We start from the raw sequence: 17,279 nt of genomic DNA, 5'->3' as shown, positions 1-17,279 counted from the left end.
GTGTGGGGAACATCCCTGTGGAGCTGTGGGGATCAATCCCATAGGACTGTGGCAATCATCCCTGTGGGGCTATGGGGATCAGTCCCTGTGGGGCTGTGGGGATCGGTCCCATATGACTGTGGGGATCAGGTCCTGTGGGGTTGTGGGGATCAGCACTGTAGGGCTGTGGGGATCGACCACCTTGAAGCTCTGGGGATGGATCCCTGTGGGGCTCTGAGTGTCAGCCCCACACAGGACTGTGGGGATCAGTCCCTGTGTGGCAGTCCCTCCCCAGCGCCTGGTGCCATTGACACTGCACACTGGTGGTTTATAAAAGAGACTTTATTGCTGCACTGCTGCCTGGGCACAGCCTGGGACAGGTGAGGATCACCCGGGCTTCTGCTGCCCTGGCCCTGCTGCTCAGAGGAAACCCGCGTGAAAACTGCTTGTGGGCCCGCAGGAGACTCCGTGAGGGCAGGCGACCTGCTGGCTGGGGCCCTCACTGGGCTGGGAACCACCAGCAGCCAAGAGCCGGTGCCCAGTGCCTCGCCACACCGGGAGCCTCGGGGCCACCGGTGTCTCAGGGCTGCCTGCAGCCGGCACACGGAACCGACCGGTCACACCTTCTGTGGGGAGGGAAGCTGTGGCAGGACCCCGAGGCCAGGACAGCACTGGACAATTTGAAGGAAAATAAAGGAAAAGCAAGTTTATATATCAGGTTATGTGAACAGCAGCAGCCTCGTGCTGGGGGAGCAGGATGGGGAATGAGGGGCTGAGGCTTGCAGCGAGGGCTGAGTATGTAAGAGCCAAGCGGGGCTGAGCCAGGCAGAGCCCCCAGGCCACCGTGTGCTGCCTTCAATGCTGCCTCACTCAGGGCATGGAGAGAAGCTGCAGAAAGCAGGACACAGGGAGGAAAGCACAGGACATGGGCATGGGTATGAGCCTGAGCTGTGCCAGGACCCCTGCAGAAAGCAGATGCTCAGAAGTGCTCAAGGTCCAGTGCTGGACAGGTGTCAATGTCTCTTTCTGATTACCTCTCTGAAAACAAGTCCTGGCCGTGGTGGCTGCTCCAGCATCACTGCCTGGGTGTCCCCCTCTCCCAGGGCAGCAAGTGTGGCTCACTGCCTGCTGCCACCACTGTGGGTGTGCAGGGAGCAGACCCAGCACCCCACCTCCACGCTGCTCCCTGCCCCTGGCACTCGCCATGGACCCTGGATGTCTGGCAGCCACATCTGTGACCCGGGCAGGAAGCCTGCAGCTTGAGCTGTTCCTGCCATGGCCCTGGGGCACAGCGAGGAGGAGCAGTGGACGCAGCTGTGCCCCCGTGGGCACCCACAGCAGCCAGGTCACCCAGTCCTTGGGAGGGCAGAGAGGAGCAGCCCCACCTGCCCCATGCCAGCTCAGCACTGCCCATCAACAGGACTTGCTCAGCTCTTCCGTCCCGCGCACCGGCTGCATCCCAGTTCCTCTGGTCCCCCGAAGGAGCAGCCGGTTTGGGTGCTGGGAGTCTTCTTGCCTGCAGGGCGGCTGTGCCGCCTGGCACAGGGGGCTGGGTGGTGTGGGCTACTTGCAGGAAGCTTTCTTGACACCAGGTTTTTCTTATGGAGGACTCTTGAACTTTCAGCTCTACAGCCATTGTCTTGGGATCAGCACTCTCCAGCTGGGTCAGGGCCCTGTCACTCAAAGCCCATCTTCAGGTGTGAGCCAAGAAGGCTGCAGCAGGAATGGTCTCCAAGGGTGATTTAGTAGTGTAAGAAAAACAGTTCCGTGTTCCTAATGTTTATGTGCTAAAACTAAAATATAAAATACACCTTGTACAAGCAGGCAGGGGATCGGCGTCGGCTCTGCAGGGTAAGGAGGCATTGTGTACACTTCCCTGGGGCTCCAGGGCAGGGAGAGCTCGAAATGTGAGTGATAATGTGTTCAGCTGTCGTCCACAACCCTTGTGCTCTGCAGCCTGTCCTACTCGCTGTCACTCTTGTCCACCAGTACCGCGTCAGTCTCCTCTGTGATCTCCAGCAGTGTGTGCATGTCGGGGCTCTCCCCACGCATCAGATCTGAATTTTCCCCTTCCTCTCCACCAACCTCCACCAGCTCTGTGGCTTTCACCTCCACCTCACCCTCTCTTATTTTCTTGACATGGAAAGTGAAGGGTGGCACTTTGTAGACGGCTGTCTTGGACCTGGCATAGATGGTGTGGTCAGGGGTGAAAGACTTCCTTAGTTTGTCCCGAGAGCTCTTCATCTTCTCTCTCCTTTCGTTAGTCACAATTTTAGTGCCCAGTTTGTTCATCCTCTTCTCCAGGTTGTGGCGGGTCTTCTCCAAGTTGTGGCGGGTCTTCTCCAGGTTTTCCTTGGTCTTTAGTTTAGTCTTTTCCATCTTCTCCTTTGAGAATGCCTTCTTAAAGTCATCCACCCTTTTCATGCCGCTCCTTTTGATGCGTTCTGCCCGTGACTCTTCAATAATCTCCTCTATCTCCACCTCCTCATCGGAGGAGAGCTGGATGTGGTCCTCCTCCGCATGGTCCTCACCCACAGGGACCTCCTCACCCTCGCCTTCCTTCTCCAGCTTTTCACCTTCCTTTAGGGACTTGCTGATGCTCAGTTTAGATGGGAGCTTCACTTCATCCTGCAAGACACAGAGCGGAGCCAGTGAGACACACAGACACCGGCAACCCCGGATCCAGCCCGTCCTCCCTCCCACAGTGCCACAGAGACATCGGCCTCCACCCAGCTAAACACACCCAGGTACCTCAGGCCTGGGCTCATCCTCTTTTACTGCAGCTGATAAGTTATTGCAAGGAGGATCTGCTTAGGACTCTCCTGTCCCAGGACTCAGGCACCAGCTCTGCTCACCCTAGGCTGGCTCAAAACTCATCTGTGATGCCAGAACTACGGGAAAGGCAGCCCAGCACTGAAACTGGAGCCTTTTCCCTTCTTTCTCTGCCCGTGTCACAGTCCTGTGCCCTCCAGTTCCATCTGTATCCCAGGACCTATTGCAGCCCCTCACTCCTGGCTGCAGGACAGTGGCCTTCAGGTCTCCAGCCTGGCCAGTCCCAGCTGCAGCCCCGCAGGGCTGCAAAGGCACAGCCAGAGCTGAGATTCTGGCCACAGCACCAGCGTGCACACGCTGTCCTGGCTGCCCCCAGGCTACACTCAGACTTTCCCAAGGCCTCAGGATCCAGATGTGGGGCTGGGACATCTCTTGGGATGCAGCAGGCTGCCCTGTTTTTCCTATTTCTCCACAGGGGAATAAGTTAGGGAATTTGCCTGAGTCCTTATCTGGAGATGGTGGAGACAGTGGTCCCAACTTGCGCAGCCTGGTCTGCAAGGATACACAGCTCTACTTGGAAGAGGGCTGGATTCATTCAGCTTCTCCACGAGCCTGAGCCAGCCAAGTTTCTGATCCCAGTGGCAGAGGACAAGCATGTGCCTGGGAGAGGGGCACAGGTCTGGAGCAGGATTGGTTTTCATCTGAGCAGCACATAGCATGCGTCCCTGCTGCAGTGATTCACCTCTCTGTTCCCAGGATAGGCTGGAAATAGCCCATCACTGTACAGAGCGTCACAGCTGCAGGGCTGCAGCAAACGCTCGGAAATTTATTGCCCAAGCAGTTTTAATCTACAGAGCTGGGTGGGAGAGGTGGGAGCTGCCAGGACCAGTGCTGTCAGAAATCCAGCAGCAGCCAAAGGGCAATGTGTGGAACGGGCACACAGCACTCAGAGCTGCTGGGCTAAGGCTTGGAGAAGAGACTGAGCAGCAGGACAGCCGGGTGCCATTCTGAGCCCTGGGGCAGGCAGCAGCAGAACCGAGCAAGGATGGGATTCCAGTCCTGCACTGGCAGGAAGCAGGCTCAAGGAAATCAAGGGACAGTTTCTGGGGTGCCCCAAGTGCTTGAAGTGCACGGCAAACCCTGGAACACCGGCAGTGATTTGCCTGCCCCCCGCTTGGGGAGGTGCCCTGGGACCCAGCAGGGTGACTTTGCTGCCGCACCTCCCATGCTCTGGTGTCACAGCAGCTGCCACTGCTCCACTGCGGCCGTGCACGAACGAGCTGTACAAGTGCCAAGAGCCAGGACCCCAGGGATGGTCATTCCATCAAGCATGAGCAGGGGCGTTCCGGGTGCTGCCACGGGACAGAACATCCCGGTCCCTGCTCAGTGCCGGAAGGGACAGCGTGTGTGCACACCCTCACCCCGAGCGCTGCCCCACCGCACGCCACGGCCCTGGCTGACCCCGGCCACTGCCACTCTGCGGCTCTGGCCTGAGCTCCTGGACCGAGGCAGGAGGAGATGCCCTTCCTGCAGACACGGGTGCTGTGCCCAGCCCTCTGCCTTGTCCCCAGCCCTGTCTTCCCTTGCACCCCTGGAGAAGTGACACAACTCATTGAATACAGCTTCATCTGGGTGAAATCCAGATCCTCTCAGCTGCTTTCTCATTTTTTCCCAAGCATAGGTACTGTTCATTGGGCCAGCTGAAGTTCTGGAAGCACAAGGGCACCTGGAGAAACCTTTGTGAGCAGTGAAAAGCCAGCTCCATGGAGCACTGGGCTCAGCGAGGATGGCACGGGCTGCAGTGTCTGTGGTAAAACAGAGCCTGCTGGAGCAGAGCTTTCGTTCTGGGTTTTTTTCAGAGCAGAGAACTGTGCTGGGTGAAGCTCTTCACCCTCCAGGTCACACGTCAGGTCTCATATACTTTGTGGTGATTGAGGTGAAGTGGGCAACATGTGTTTTCTTCATTTGATGAGCCACTTCAGCAGAAAACAATACACACGTTCTCCAGAGGGCCAGGTCAGTCCAGGGCGAACGCACATCACGGGGAAGGCAGGGATCCTGTTCTCCACAACAACACCTGCCAGAGCAATCCCAGAAACTTCCAGGGACCCTGCCCAGCCAGCAGAACATCAGGAACTCCAGTCATTTCCTTCCCTCTGAGGCAACACAATGAGCCAGAACAAAGGCATCCCCCTCTCGACTGGCACGGCTGTCCCTGGAAATGGGCCATATCCTGCAAATCCCGATCCTATCAGCCCCTTGTGAGCTCCAGAAAATGTGTTTGCAGAAAGACACACCACCTCAGTAACTCCACGTCTGTCACATAAATAACAACCTTTCCTTGTGCTACACCAGTAAATCCAGCTCCTGACCGAATTTTCTGATGTGATGAGCTGTGCCAGCAATGCTCCCATCCAGCCTCAGCAGCATCCTGCAGCTCTTCCCTCACAGCCACAAAGACATGGCCAGCAACAGCTTTGGATACATGGGACAGTGGGAGCAACCTCTCTTGGGGTGCCTGCAGCTCTCCCTAATCCTGCACTGCACCTGGAGAGCAGCAGCTGCTCAGCTCTGTGATCCCACAGGCTGCACTCAGGCACTTCTCCCACTTCTGCCAACCCCGCTCCAGCCCCACAGCCCAGCCCCGCAGCATTCACGTTCTCTGTTCTTGCCTCTGTCAGGAGGCACCTCATGGATCAGACCCAGAGGCACAGAGGGAGCACAGCCCTTCCCTTCCATGTGAGGATCCCAGCCTCCCCCCTTGGGACTGTTTCCGAGAGCTTTTCTCCAGCTGTGTTTGGGAAACCCTTCACGTCCTGCTCCTGGCCTCTCTCTCTCTCCTAGGCATGGTATAATTCCTGCATTTCCCACCCCCAGCCCACTTCTTCCTCACTGATCGCTGATCTGACCAGTAGATAGCTGGAGGATTTTCAGGCCACTGGAGGATTTCCAGCAGGGTGCTAAGGGACAGTCCCCAGAGTCCAAGCTCACCTGATTTCAGGGAGCATTCCCGTGGGTTCAGGCACAGCACAGCTGTGCAAGAACATCCACAGCTCTGGCGCATCTTAATGGGGATGGGCACGTTCTGCTGAGCATCCCCTGCATGTACCTCTTCCCTGCACCCAGGCACTGCCCAAAAGCTACTAAGAGTCTCCTCCTCCCTGCCTGGGAGGTTTCTCCAGTGGGGAAGGAGAACTGCCTGGTGTGGGCAGAAATGCCTGCAGACACAGGCAGGGAGGATAATGGGACGTGACTGGAACAATCAAGAACCATCCCAGGCCCACGGGTGGCTGCTGCACAAATCCCTGCTCTAAGCAAAGCACTATGCTCTCTGCACTTCATTTCACTCATGACTCATCCAGTTGAGCCACATTTTTAACACCAGGCATTCTATTTTTACTTGGAAAACACTGATCCTGAAGTGGGTGAGTCCAAAATCCTGGGTCTTGGCATCCCTGCCTGTTGGGGTGTTCAAAACCTGGCTCCCAATCAGCAGAGGCAAACCAGTTCTGTCCTCTCTGCTTGGATCCAACTGGCACAAGGACAGCGAGTAAACAACATTTTTCAGAAGATTTTGGTATCAGCAGCAGCAAACTCTGGCCGTGCTCTGTGTACAGCACAGAGCTGCACCCAGCAGCAGGACGGGGAGCCCGCGTTATCCTTGCAGCACAGACCTCCCGGGATGAGCCGTGCTTTGGGAAGCTCCCTGGCACTGGGCCGGTCCACCTGTGGACTTTGTGGGCACCCAGAGGGGCCCCAGTGCCCACAGCCAGCCCCAAAAGCAGCTGGTTGCCAGCTGCCCTGTGTCCTCCTACTTCAAACGATCCTGAGCTGTTGGATCCGCAGAGCCTCTCCCCGGCTCCCCAGAGTGGGCTTTTATCTGACATTGTTTTCGAGTTCCCTGGCAGTGAGTCACCCGCAGCCCACGGCCATGGACACCCGCCTGGTTGCTACAACACACGTAAACACTTCCCCTGGCGTATAAAAGGCCAAGGAGACGCAGAGCTGAGCTGCATTCCCAGTCAGTGTGTAAGAAACAGAGTCCCAGCACTCCCAGCCACTCCAGTTGGAAGGTTTAATGGAAGGTTCTCACATGCACATGCAAATCACATCTGCAATTCATTTCACTCCATTATTTTTACACAACTGCAACAGCACAAACAGCGAGTTTGGTTGACGTTTGCAGCCATAACGTGCAGAAAATGCCCAGCTCACATTCCCAGGCTCCGCTATGACCAAATCGGGCTGATCCCAGTGCTGGGTGAGCTGGAGCCCGTAGCCCCTCCTGCAGCCCAGCCCTCCCTCTGCCCACCCCGGGCAGCACAGCCCGGCCCTGGCCTCGGGGAGGCCGCGGGAGGATTAGGAGGAGCTTGGGCAGCAAACAGCCCTCCAGGTCAGGTCAAACCGTGCCAGAGAACAAGTTCTGCTCTCCCGTTGCCATGATAACTGCTCTGCTCTGCCAGGCCTCAAAGGACACTGTTCTGTGCTGACCTTCCAGCAGTGTCATGGGAAGGAGGATTCAGCTATTCTTGAGTAACAGCAGCATGCCTGAGGAGCACCCTGAGCCTAGCAGGGCTCAGGAGTGTCCAGATACCCTGCACAGAGGGGGCTGTGCTTTCCTCTCCAGTGCCTTGGTAGAACAGATCTTTTCTGTGGACACTGAAATTGCTAGATTTCTATACTTTTTTTGGCTAGATCACAAAAAAAAAAAAACCAAACAAAAAAATTCTTACATCTGATACTCTCCTCAAAAAGAAGTTTTCCCTGGCAACTTTACCCAGAGGCCACAATTCCTGGACTTTGTTCACCTTCACCTGGCTCTTGGAATAGTCCTGCCCACCCAGATGGCCGCTCCCACTGGATAGTGCTGCACAGGCTGCTGGGTGACCCCCAAAGAGCAGCTGGAGTTTGGGGTGTTTAATCCAGTAGCTGCACAATGGCAGGAAGGCAATAAGGTCACTGTGGCCTCTGTGGCCTCAAATGTTAGATGAACAGCAGTTAAAGTCACCACTCCAGTGTGTGCAGGGCCTGACTCCAAGCGAGCAGCACCAGGGGCTGTGGGCAGACAGAAATGGGAGATGCTGCAGGGGCTGCCCGAGGCATTGGAAGTTTACGTCACAGTTTGTGCTCTCTGCCTGTTTTACCTGTTTAAAACAACAACTTCAAACCATTTCACAATCACAAACTAATGCTCACAAGAAGTCTGAGGAGGTGGGCGCTCCAGGGCAGTGTTTCAGAGGGGGGAATGGCAGCTCAAAGAACAGGTGGGATTTGACCAGTCACAACAGCCGCCAGCAGAGCCAACTGCCCTGGCCACTTGCCCTTCATGCAAGCCACACAGCAACTCCTCCCTCCCAGATCGCCTGAGGGAAAATCCCAGCTCTTCACGCCCACGCTCATGCAGCAAGCACGTTAGTCAGCAGCAGGATCAGCCTTGCAGGCCTGGGAGCCTGCGGCAGCCCCAAGCAGGCGAGAAGCAAAGGCTCGGAATCAGCAGCTCCCAGAGCTTCGGAAGAAGTTCAGAGTGATCTTCGGGGGGTGCCGCTGACGAGGCCCTAAACTGCTGCCTCCTCGTGTGTCTTCTGCTGCCCTGGGCCTGTGTCCACGGGTGGGCTCAGAGGGCAGTCCCTGGCGAAGACTCAAGGCACACACGCGGCATCTTCTCGGGCTAAGATGAGGAAAACTGCGTTTCAATGGCCGGGGAAAGGAAGCACAATGGAAACACTTACCTGTTCCTGCTGGGAATCTGGTTAAGAACACGCCAACAGTGATCCAGGTTAGCACGAGAACAGGCAGAGAGAAAAGGGCACAAGGGTACATTTTAGTAAAGGGAGAAGGCAGGAAGCAGAATTTGACAGAAAAGAGAGTCAGCAAAGATCTGTGAGGTGGAAGAGTGTCCGTCTCTGATTCAGAAGGTCCCAGGAGACACAGGATCCCTTCTGTGGGTTCAGGCACATTCTCACTGACACTGCCACAGGGCCAGAGTGCTCACAGTCACAGGGACTCAGTGTTGCCTGTTGGAGACGTCTCTCTTTGCCGTGGTGTAGCTGAACTCACAGTTTGCTTGTAAGTGTAAGATCATGAAAAAAAGAGTGTGATTTTAAACCCCTGTGTTTATTGAGTCAAGTGCAGAGGCTGCAGAGATTGAAACGGGCGGGTGGAACTCCAGAACTCTCTCCGCTGGTTTTGTCACCTTACCCTAAACCAGTGCCGGATAATTCCCAGCAGCTCCCACCCAGATCTCTGCACCCAGTGACACAGCAAAGTCAGGCATGGCCTTGACTCTGGGTTCCAAGGGTTTGTCTCCAAAAGTGCCAAGAGGTTCATGAAAAGAGAAGCCTAAAGCCTTAGTGACGAGACTTTTGAGTCCTGAAGTAAGGACTCTTCCCAAGGAATACTGCTGAGAAAAAAAGATCTAAAATATGAGGGGAGAATGCAAATCAGGTTGGGATTAGGTGAATGTTAAAGGGATAAATAATTCATTCTCAAGTAGCTTCTCCCTGACTAGCAGAGTCCTCCCAGACTCTGTAATTCTGGGTGTTGTGCAATCTGCCAGGCACCTCTTTCTGTCAGGCACATCCAGTTACCCTGTGTCCTGGACGCCGTGTCTGAAAAGCTGGATCTGCTTCGTGAGCTGTGAGAAAAAGCAGCCTGGTCCAGGCACCAGAGCTGGTGCAAAGGAAGGGAGGGAGGGTGGGGAGAGGAGGAGGCTGTGCTTGGAAAAATGCTTTTGCATTTAGTGAGTCAGAAGAGGGGCAGGGCTGTGGGAAACAGAAGTAAATAGATTGAGAGTGGAAAGAAGCTTTTTTTCCCCTCTGACAGCATTAAAAAGTTTTGCTGCCACGATCAGTCTGTTTGTACCACTGGCTTTGCTCTCCCTCCCGGATAAATCTGTCTGAGCTGATAGATGACTCCGGAGCTGCTCCTGAACAGCAAAGCAGCAAAGATGGGGCTTGTATTACAGATGATTTGCAGACACTGACATTTGCATCCTCACATAAAGCTGGAGACTAAACATCCTGAGACTTTTTATTCTAAATATTTGATTTTCCTTTACTGATTTTGTTTCTGCTCTTTGTCTATCTCGCAGCTGGACAGTGGACCCACAATTCTTCAGGTGCCCTGTAAATTATAGGAGATCTTGCAGAATCAAGAGGACAATCCCAAATGGGATAAAAGAGGGCTAAGCCTGTTGCTGAATAGTTTATGAATAATTTCTGTGCCTTCTGGGTTGTGCATATGCGAAGCCTGAAGGAGGAATATGTGATCAGGAGGGATATTACCTTGGATTTGTTTTCATGAGCCACTACTCATCCTAACCCCATGCCAATGACTGGGCAGCCTCTGGCCCTTTGCTTTGAGACAATTTCTGGCTGCAGAGCTCAGTCTGGAACTATAATGGTGAAAGGATTTTAGTAAAGCAAACAGTTTGGGCACCCACTGCCTATAAATAATAGCTGAGCAATTAAATATTAATGCAGTTGATACTAGACTGCAACAGAGAAATCCATGCCTCAGAGCTGTCTACGGGTAGACTGGTAATCTGCACTAAAAAAAATCCTAAGAGTCAGAGCTATTAACATCCTGACTTTTTTTAAAGCCTCAGTCTCCTCTGAATTATTATCTTGAGACTCTATAATCCTGTAATATACAAAGAATATGCAAGATTTTTGTACATCGGGATATTCATGTGGTCCTCCTGCAATGGAGGCAGCACTGACAGGAGCTGCTTTGGACTGGATTTGCAGTGAAAGTGAAACCTGCTTTATATTTTAAAGTATTATCAGAAAATAAATACAGTGGCTGCTGCAACGCAAATCCCTGCTGTGACCCACCGGGAAGAGCGGTGGATGTTCCAGCACAGAGAGCTCTCAGCCACATGGAGCCAGCTGGTCTTGCAGGAAAAGCACCCCATGGGTACCTGGTGCCCGTGCCTACCTCAGTGCTGTCACCCAAATTGTTTTGGAAATTCCTATTTACTTTTTAAAGCTGGTAGCTGGGCAAGCTCCACTGAACTGCAGGCACGTCACCCACCCAGGCTGCCGATCTAGCTGGCTCTTGTCAATGCTCCACTGCCATTAAACTCATCATGAATGAGTTTCTGAATGATTAATTTGAAACAAAACCATAGCTCGAGGCAGCTGCCATTCTGTTTGGGCAGTGGAGAAAGGCTGTAGCCTGCGGGCAGTGGGTTTGTGTGCCCTGGGGTCCCTGCCCTGCGCTTCTCCTCAGCCCCCTGAGCACATGTACTTTTCCACACTCTCTTTTGAGGAGCACAGACCCAAAACTGAGGCAGTTCAGGTCCGGCCTCTGAATCTGTCCCATTACTGTGTGGGTTTGAAATCTGCCCCTCCTTCTCTCGATGTATAGTCTCGCTGCTCCCGTCCGTATAAGGCCCACGCGAGCACAAAGCCAGGCTGGGCTATTTATATTCCCTTGCCCGGGCCCTACCCACCCAACACTGCCTGGCTGGGATCCAGGTCCCACCCTGCTCTCCCAACAGCACAGCCCTTCCCACGGAAACTCACGTTTCACACAGCTCAGAGCGGCCACCAAAGCCCCCTGAAGAGCAGATGAGCCCCACTGGAGCCTCTGAACAGGAGCACGCACTCACACCCCTCGGACAAAGGCTGCTCTTCCCAACAAAAACACTGCACATCCCAAGCCAGAGCTGCCAGAGCTCGGCGCCCACACGAGCCTCAAAATAAAGGACCGGCACACTTTAGAAATTCAATACTCGGAGTGCGTGCCGAGTGCTGCAAGGGTTTGTCCGGTTGTAATGAAATCAGCTTTTGGCATTTGCAGGAATAAGTTTAATTGTCAAAAAGCGTTTGGAGGAAAATGCCAAGCTTACATAAACTGCCATGTGCCACTCTCCAGCTGAACACGGCACAAAGTCTGGTTTCAGAGCAGAAGCTGCTTGCACAGGATATCCATTATTTAACCATGAACTGCAGTAACCAGCCCCAGGTTCAGTATACTAAAACCAGGAGATTTGGGATGAAGTCACTTTAGTTTGTTTTTATTAGCAATCACTCTCACGGAATTTTTTGGCGTCCTGATTTTTCTGAAAGACAGGGGCCCGGGACAGAGGCACAAAGGAAGCTCTGAGCTCTGTTCCAGGGGCTGCTGAGCAGTGCAGGCACTCTCTGATATCAGACTTTTTAGGAAGGTAAGTCCTGCAGTGAACGTCTGCACACACAGTGGCCTGTCAAAGCTGTCACCTCTGGTTTGGCTCGGCAAGTTTTCAAAAGAGAAAAATGGGGCAATTTGGAGGGGTACAGTTGTTTTTCAGTTTTATTCTAAAGAATTGATCTAATTCCCTACATTAAGTCTGTACAAAAACTCTTAACTCGGAGAAATCAGGCCAGCTCCTGGCAAAATCAGCACAAAGAGGGTAAACAAGTGAGAAAATGCGAGCATGGACGGGACTGAGAGTGATGCCCGTAAATGTTCTGCTCAATACCTCCCCTCAGCCAGGATGTGGGAGTGATATCCAACCCTACACTTTCTCCCCCAAAGTTTGAAATTACCCCAGCAGATGTACTCAGGATCATGCCACAGGTCAGGCTGTCCCTGACAAAGATTTGGTTTTCATCGCCTCCTAATCAACACCGAGCAAAACACAATTCTCACAGGCAGTCTGACTTCCCTCCAAGGTGCAAAAGCTCTTATTTGCAGTCCTGAAATAATCCCTCCACAATGGTCGAAGCCTCAGGACTCAATGCTGAGAGAATAATCAAACATCAAGAACCAGCAAAGAGCTCATTTATCTTTACCTGCTTTATTTCTTCCAACTGCAGAACTGTGCAATATTGAACCCTATATGGCATGACATCTTGCTCTGCTCAGATCTCTCACCTGAAAAAAGCCACTGCTGGGATTATGGAATTTTTTTATGTCTCTTAGGATGAGTCTATCACTTGTTCTCCAAAAGAAAAGACTAATAAATCTTTGAACTTTTTGCAACTGAAAACACACAGGAGTCACCCCCAGCTTAGGAAAGTAGCTTTCCCTGAGTCAGAGAGGAGTGATAATGTGCTCAGCACCGCAGAATTAATTACATGACCAGTAACATACCCAACAAACATTTTGGTGGGGGGGTTCAGAGAAGTGAGACACTGAATTAGATGAGAATTATTTTGTAATTATTTGGTTTTAACTATAGAAACTGCTAGGAAAGCACAGTGAATTCCTCAGTTAACCCCCAGGGGGGACCCAGCATGTCCAGGAGGGCACAACCGGCTCCATTTCACATGGTGCAAACCTGGAGAATTCCTTACCTGTGTTTTGTGACATTCAAATCACACTAAATTCCACGTTGGGAGATTAACCCAAATAATTTCTTCCTCTAATACTTGCATGATTCCTCAAGTCCCTGGCACAGCCCCTGGTCAAACAACTCTCTCTGTCCTCACCACAGCAGCACGGGCAGGCCCCAAGCCTTTAGAAGCGGGATTGCTTTTTTCGTACTCAAAAGGAAACTCTGCTCAATATCAATCAGCCACAGCAAACCAAGACAAACAGCTCATGAAACACTAACCTGCAGATGTTTGGGATGCTTCCCAAGGACCTTGAACCTTGCCAACTTCCTACCTATTTCCGTAACCGACATGGAATGTTACGTTTAAACAATTCCCTTCACTCCTCTCATTTTGCAGTGGTTGTTGCTTCTATTATATTTTTCCATGGATAGATTGATACAAAGAGCTCGTAATAAATCCATACACATATATCTAGCTATAACTGGTTGTGTTTCCTGTATGATCTGAACAGGCTCAAGTATTTCAGCAGTGATAAAACAACAAATGCTCAAGCTCTGAACCAGGGAGTCCCACAGGCGCTGTATGTGTCCAACCCCTGAGCCTGTCATGAGCCACTCGCCCTCAAACCCCACAGTAAGGACCATTCTCCCTTTTATTCTGCTTTTCTTCTCTCACTTCCCGTGATCAGCACTCGAAGCTTCTCCATTTGTTCCTAGCGCTGGCTATTATTAACCCAGAGGCTTTCAACTGCAGCATTAACTGTTTCACTCACTTTCCCCCCGTGGCCCAATAGAAGAGCTTGCTCTGATGCGGAAAACTAACTCCAGGCAGGAAACCTGACTGAATCAAGTTCCTCTCTCTCTCTCTCTCCTTGTTTAATGTTAAGTGAAAATTCCAACACTTAGTGCAGGGGGTGAACATCAAGCAAACCAAAGCTGTTTTTGAGACCAAACAACAAGGAGGTTCAAGGCTTGCAGGATACAGAAGAAAGAAGATGGAAATTGTACAAGCCCTCAGCAAAGGCCGCCCCGAGCACTGCCAAGCTCAGGGGGCTGGGCTGGATTTTCTCTGACAGCTCTATCTGCCCTGGCTGGACAGATTAACCCTGAGGCTGGGGTTACTATCACTTGTTACCAGATGCATGTCACAAATCTGAAATATTATCGGTCTCCACGTAGCCATACACATGGTGTCTCTTGGTAGAAGAGACGTTGGCAGACGGATTTACAACACCCCCTTCCAGATCCCAGAGCACTATTGCTCTTTGTTGAGATAAGCGGTAAAATCGGGTTATTTTGATACTTCTGGCCCAGTGCAGTGAGTTCTTAGGGCCTCGTTCCCTATCTGCATTAAAATTCCTGTTAAATGGGATGACTCTGTCAAACTTTGTCCTAGGACACACAGAAAATGTTAAACCACAAATGAGAGTGACGGGGGACCCGCCTCAGTTTGCACTGCCAGGCAATCTGGGGAGTTTTGGGGGAGGGCTGGGCCAAACATGCAGCATGACAGGACCCTCAGCAACGAAAACACCCCCTGGCAGGATGTAAAGACATAGTGAAACAGTCCCTTACCTGATAGATCATGACTTTGAAGTTCCTGCGTTTCAGGAGCTCCGCTTCGTTGGCCTCCAGCTTCTTGATCTGCCCGGCTTGCTTCTCCAGGTTCTGCCGCACCGTTTTCACGTTGACGCTCACCTTGCGCACCTTCTCCAGCATTTTGTTGACAGTGTTGCTGGTGGTGGTGTGTGCTTTGGTCAGCTTGGTCAGCTCTCCCTGGATGCTGGTCACTGCGCTATCCATCTCTTGCTGTCTCTCCTCCAGCTGCGTTTGGGTCAGCTGGATCTGATCCACTGCCCCGATGATCTTGTCCAGAAGGGTCAGCACCATCACACCGTTGATCTGGTCTGGTTTGATGGGCTCGTCGGGCGCCTGCTCCTCCGAGGTCTCAGAAACCGTGGGTGGCTCGATGATTTGCAAGGTGGTGTCCTCCATGGTCGCTCGGGAGTCCTGGCTCACGGAGCCCGGAGAAGCTGTCACCGCAGGGAGCGAGCAGGGAAAACTGAGCCCGAGCCTCAGCTAAACTCCGCACTGGGAGACACGCCAGGAATGGGGAGCGCAGTGAGTGAGTGTCTGTGCTGAAATTCAAATGGCACAGCTCCGCACAGCCGTCCAGTGGAACTGCCCTGCAAAATTTTCCAGGCTTGCAGGTCATTGGCTGACTCCACCTCAGCTATAGAAAAGGAGCCGCTGCCAAATGCCTGCTGACCCACCCTTTTGAAATGATTAAAATAGTTGGAGGGGAGACGATGGCTCTGCATGCAAACACTAGCACGGCTCAGCCAGGAATGCAAAGCTCTGGAACTGCAGCCTCCCCTTCTTTACCCTCAGTCTAAAGGCACTGAAGCAACAGGAGGAAAAAACAAAATCCTTTAATAAATGGCTCGGGAAGCTGCTGAGAAGAGAGTGAGAAGCAAGCAGCCCCATCTGGGCACAGCTGTGTGCACTGAAGGCTGGTTTAAAAACAACTGCACACGCTGAAGTTCAGCTGGAAGTTCAGACCTGTTGCTAATACTTAAGTTTGGGGTTTTTTTCAGGACTACTAGAGCCTTCAGTATTTTAAAGAAATGCTACAATTTGAATTCAGTAGTTACAGCATGAAAACATTATCTGAGGAATGCCTCCTCCCATGTATGTGAATGTACAAGAGGCACACACAGTACATGTAGGGTGCAACACAAATCTCCACACAGATTTAACACAGAGAAGGATATTTCACTCCTGAAGTGAGGCAGCTAGGCACTCCCCCTAAAGGAGCTCTCCCAGCTCCGCAATCCTTGAGCCCTCTACAGATCCAGTCGCCGGACTTTAAATGCGGGACACGCTGCAGTGTACACTGCTTGTAAACAGCCCAAATTCAGTGGGTTACTTGTGGGTTTAGTGGTAAAAACCCTAAATGATTCAAAACAGGGAGACACGTGGGAGGCGCCGCCACAGACTTTGCATCAACCCAGCTGGAACACGCCAGGAATGTGGAGAAGGAAAATTCAGATCTTGGGAGTGACGCTGGGCCGGATCTCAGCCAGACCCTTCACCGTTTCTGGGACTGGCTCAGCCGGAGGGAGCCAAGTGCCCGTGGACAGAGCTGCCACTTGGGAAGGCTGTGGGCACACTGGGGAGCGGGCAGCTTCCCTCATTCTGTGGCTTTGACAGGGTTATTCACCCTCAGCACCTCCTGCCAGGCCCAGTCTGCTCCCAGCCTTTGCCACTGGCTGGCAAATACCAGGGAGAGCCCTGGGCTCCTCCCAGCTCAGCTGCTTCAGGGCAGACTGGGAGAAACGATCCATCCCAGCTACACACTGGGCATCCCACAGATGCAGAGGGACATTGTTCACTCACAATGCTCACAGCAGTCAGCACTTTCCCGGCCAGATCCCTGCCCCGTGACCGCTTGCTGTCCCCACTGACCTGGTGGCTCTGTCACATAGTGAAAACAGGCTGCTTTCTGTACACTGTTCTTTCCAGGAGGGACCTTTTCCCAGAGCATTTATTTCCAGTGTTTACTGTTGCTGAGTGTTCCATGAAAATAACTGTAGGCAGCCAGCCCAAGGCCCCAGAGCTGTTTGTCCCAGGGGTCACCTGCTCCAGGGTGGGATTCCACAGATAAATGTATGGATTCAGGTATAGAACGGGACACACACGGAGCAGAGCTCCCTGAATTTCTCTTCAGAAATTCTGAATTTCTGAATTCAGCCGTTGAAGTGTTACGTGGCGATTCATCAGGGTCATAATACAAATTCCATTGAAATAATTAATTAATTAATTGAGCATTTTATCAAAGCCTGGAGCCTTCAGAGATCAGTTTTAAAGTCTTCAACATCCATTCCATGTGCGACTCCAATCCATGTCTGTGCCTTTGGATGTCCATTTGGGAATTAAAAAAAAAAAAAAAGCTGCCTGAGTTGGTCAGTCTGGATGGAACCAGATAAACCAACAGGACGGGGACGTACATCAGTTCCTGGGTCTCACTGAGATGAAGCACCCCCTCGGTGCCTCTGTGCCCACACCAGTTGCCCTGGAATGCCAGGAGTTATTTTGTGCGCTGGATTAACTTCAGTTCAGTCCCTTTTCTGCTGCCGAGACTCACCAGGAACAGCCAATGGCCGGGAATTTGCAGCCTCCCCTCTGGAGCCTCAGTCTGGAATCGATCTGTTCCAGTGGGAACGAGGGCTAGACTGGGGCTGCTCCTCGCTCCCACTGCGCC

The 17,279-nt window shown here is 52.5% G+C and overlaps 1 protein-coding gene across 1 annotated transcript; it reads right to left on the bottom strand.

The window, feature by feature from the left end:
• Positions 1-306: 306 nt before the first annotated feature.
• On the bottom strand, positions 307-15,540 carry CAVIN1 (caveolae associated protein 1). Its single transcript, XM_040087252.2, has 2 exons — positions 14,591-15,540; positions 307-2,607 (listed from the first exon to the last, which is right to left on the bottom strand). The coding sequence occupies exons 1-2, from the start codon at positions 15,008-15,010 to the stop codon at positions 1,942-1,944; spliced, it is 1,086 nt and encodes a 361-aa protein (XP_039943186.1). The 5' UTR covers positions 15,011-15,540; the 3' UTR covers positions 307-1,941.
• Between the last annotated feature and the right edge of the window lie 1,739 nt (positions 15,541-17,279).

The sequence above is a fragment of the Hirundo rustica genome, chromosome 27 (assembly GCF_015227805.2).
Source record: "Hirundo rustica isolate bHirRus1 chromosome 27, bHirRus1.pri.v3, whole genome shotgun sequence".
NCBI lineage: Eukaryota > Metazoa > Chordata > Aves > Passeriformes > Hirundinidae > Hirundo > Hirundo rustica.
The sequence above is the reverse complement of the archived record's forward strand: the minus strand, read 5'-3'. Positions and strand labels throughout refer to the sequence as shown.

Coding starts and splice junctions, on each gene's coding strand:
- CAVIN1 (XM_040087252.2), bottom strand. CDS start 15,010: ATGGAGGACACCACCTTGCAAATCATCGAGCCACCCACGGTTTCTGAG. Junction 2,608..14,590: donor TCAAAGTCATGATCTATCAG/GTAAGGGACTGT, acceptor TGTGTCTTGCAG/GATGAAGTGAAGCTCCCATC.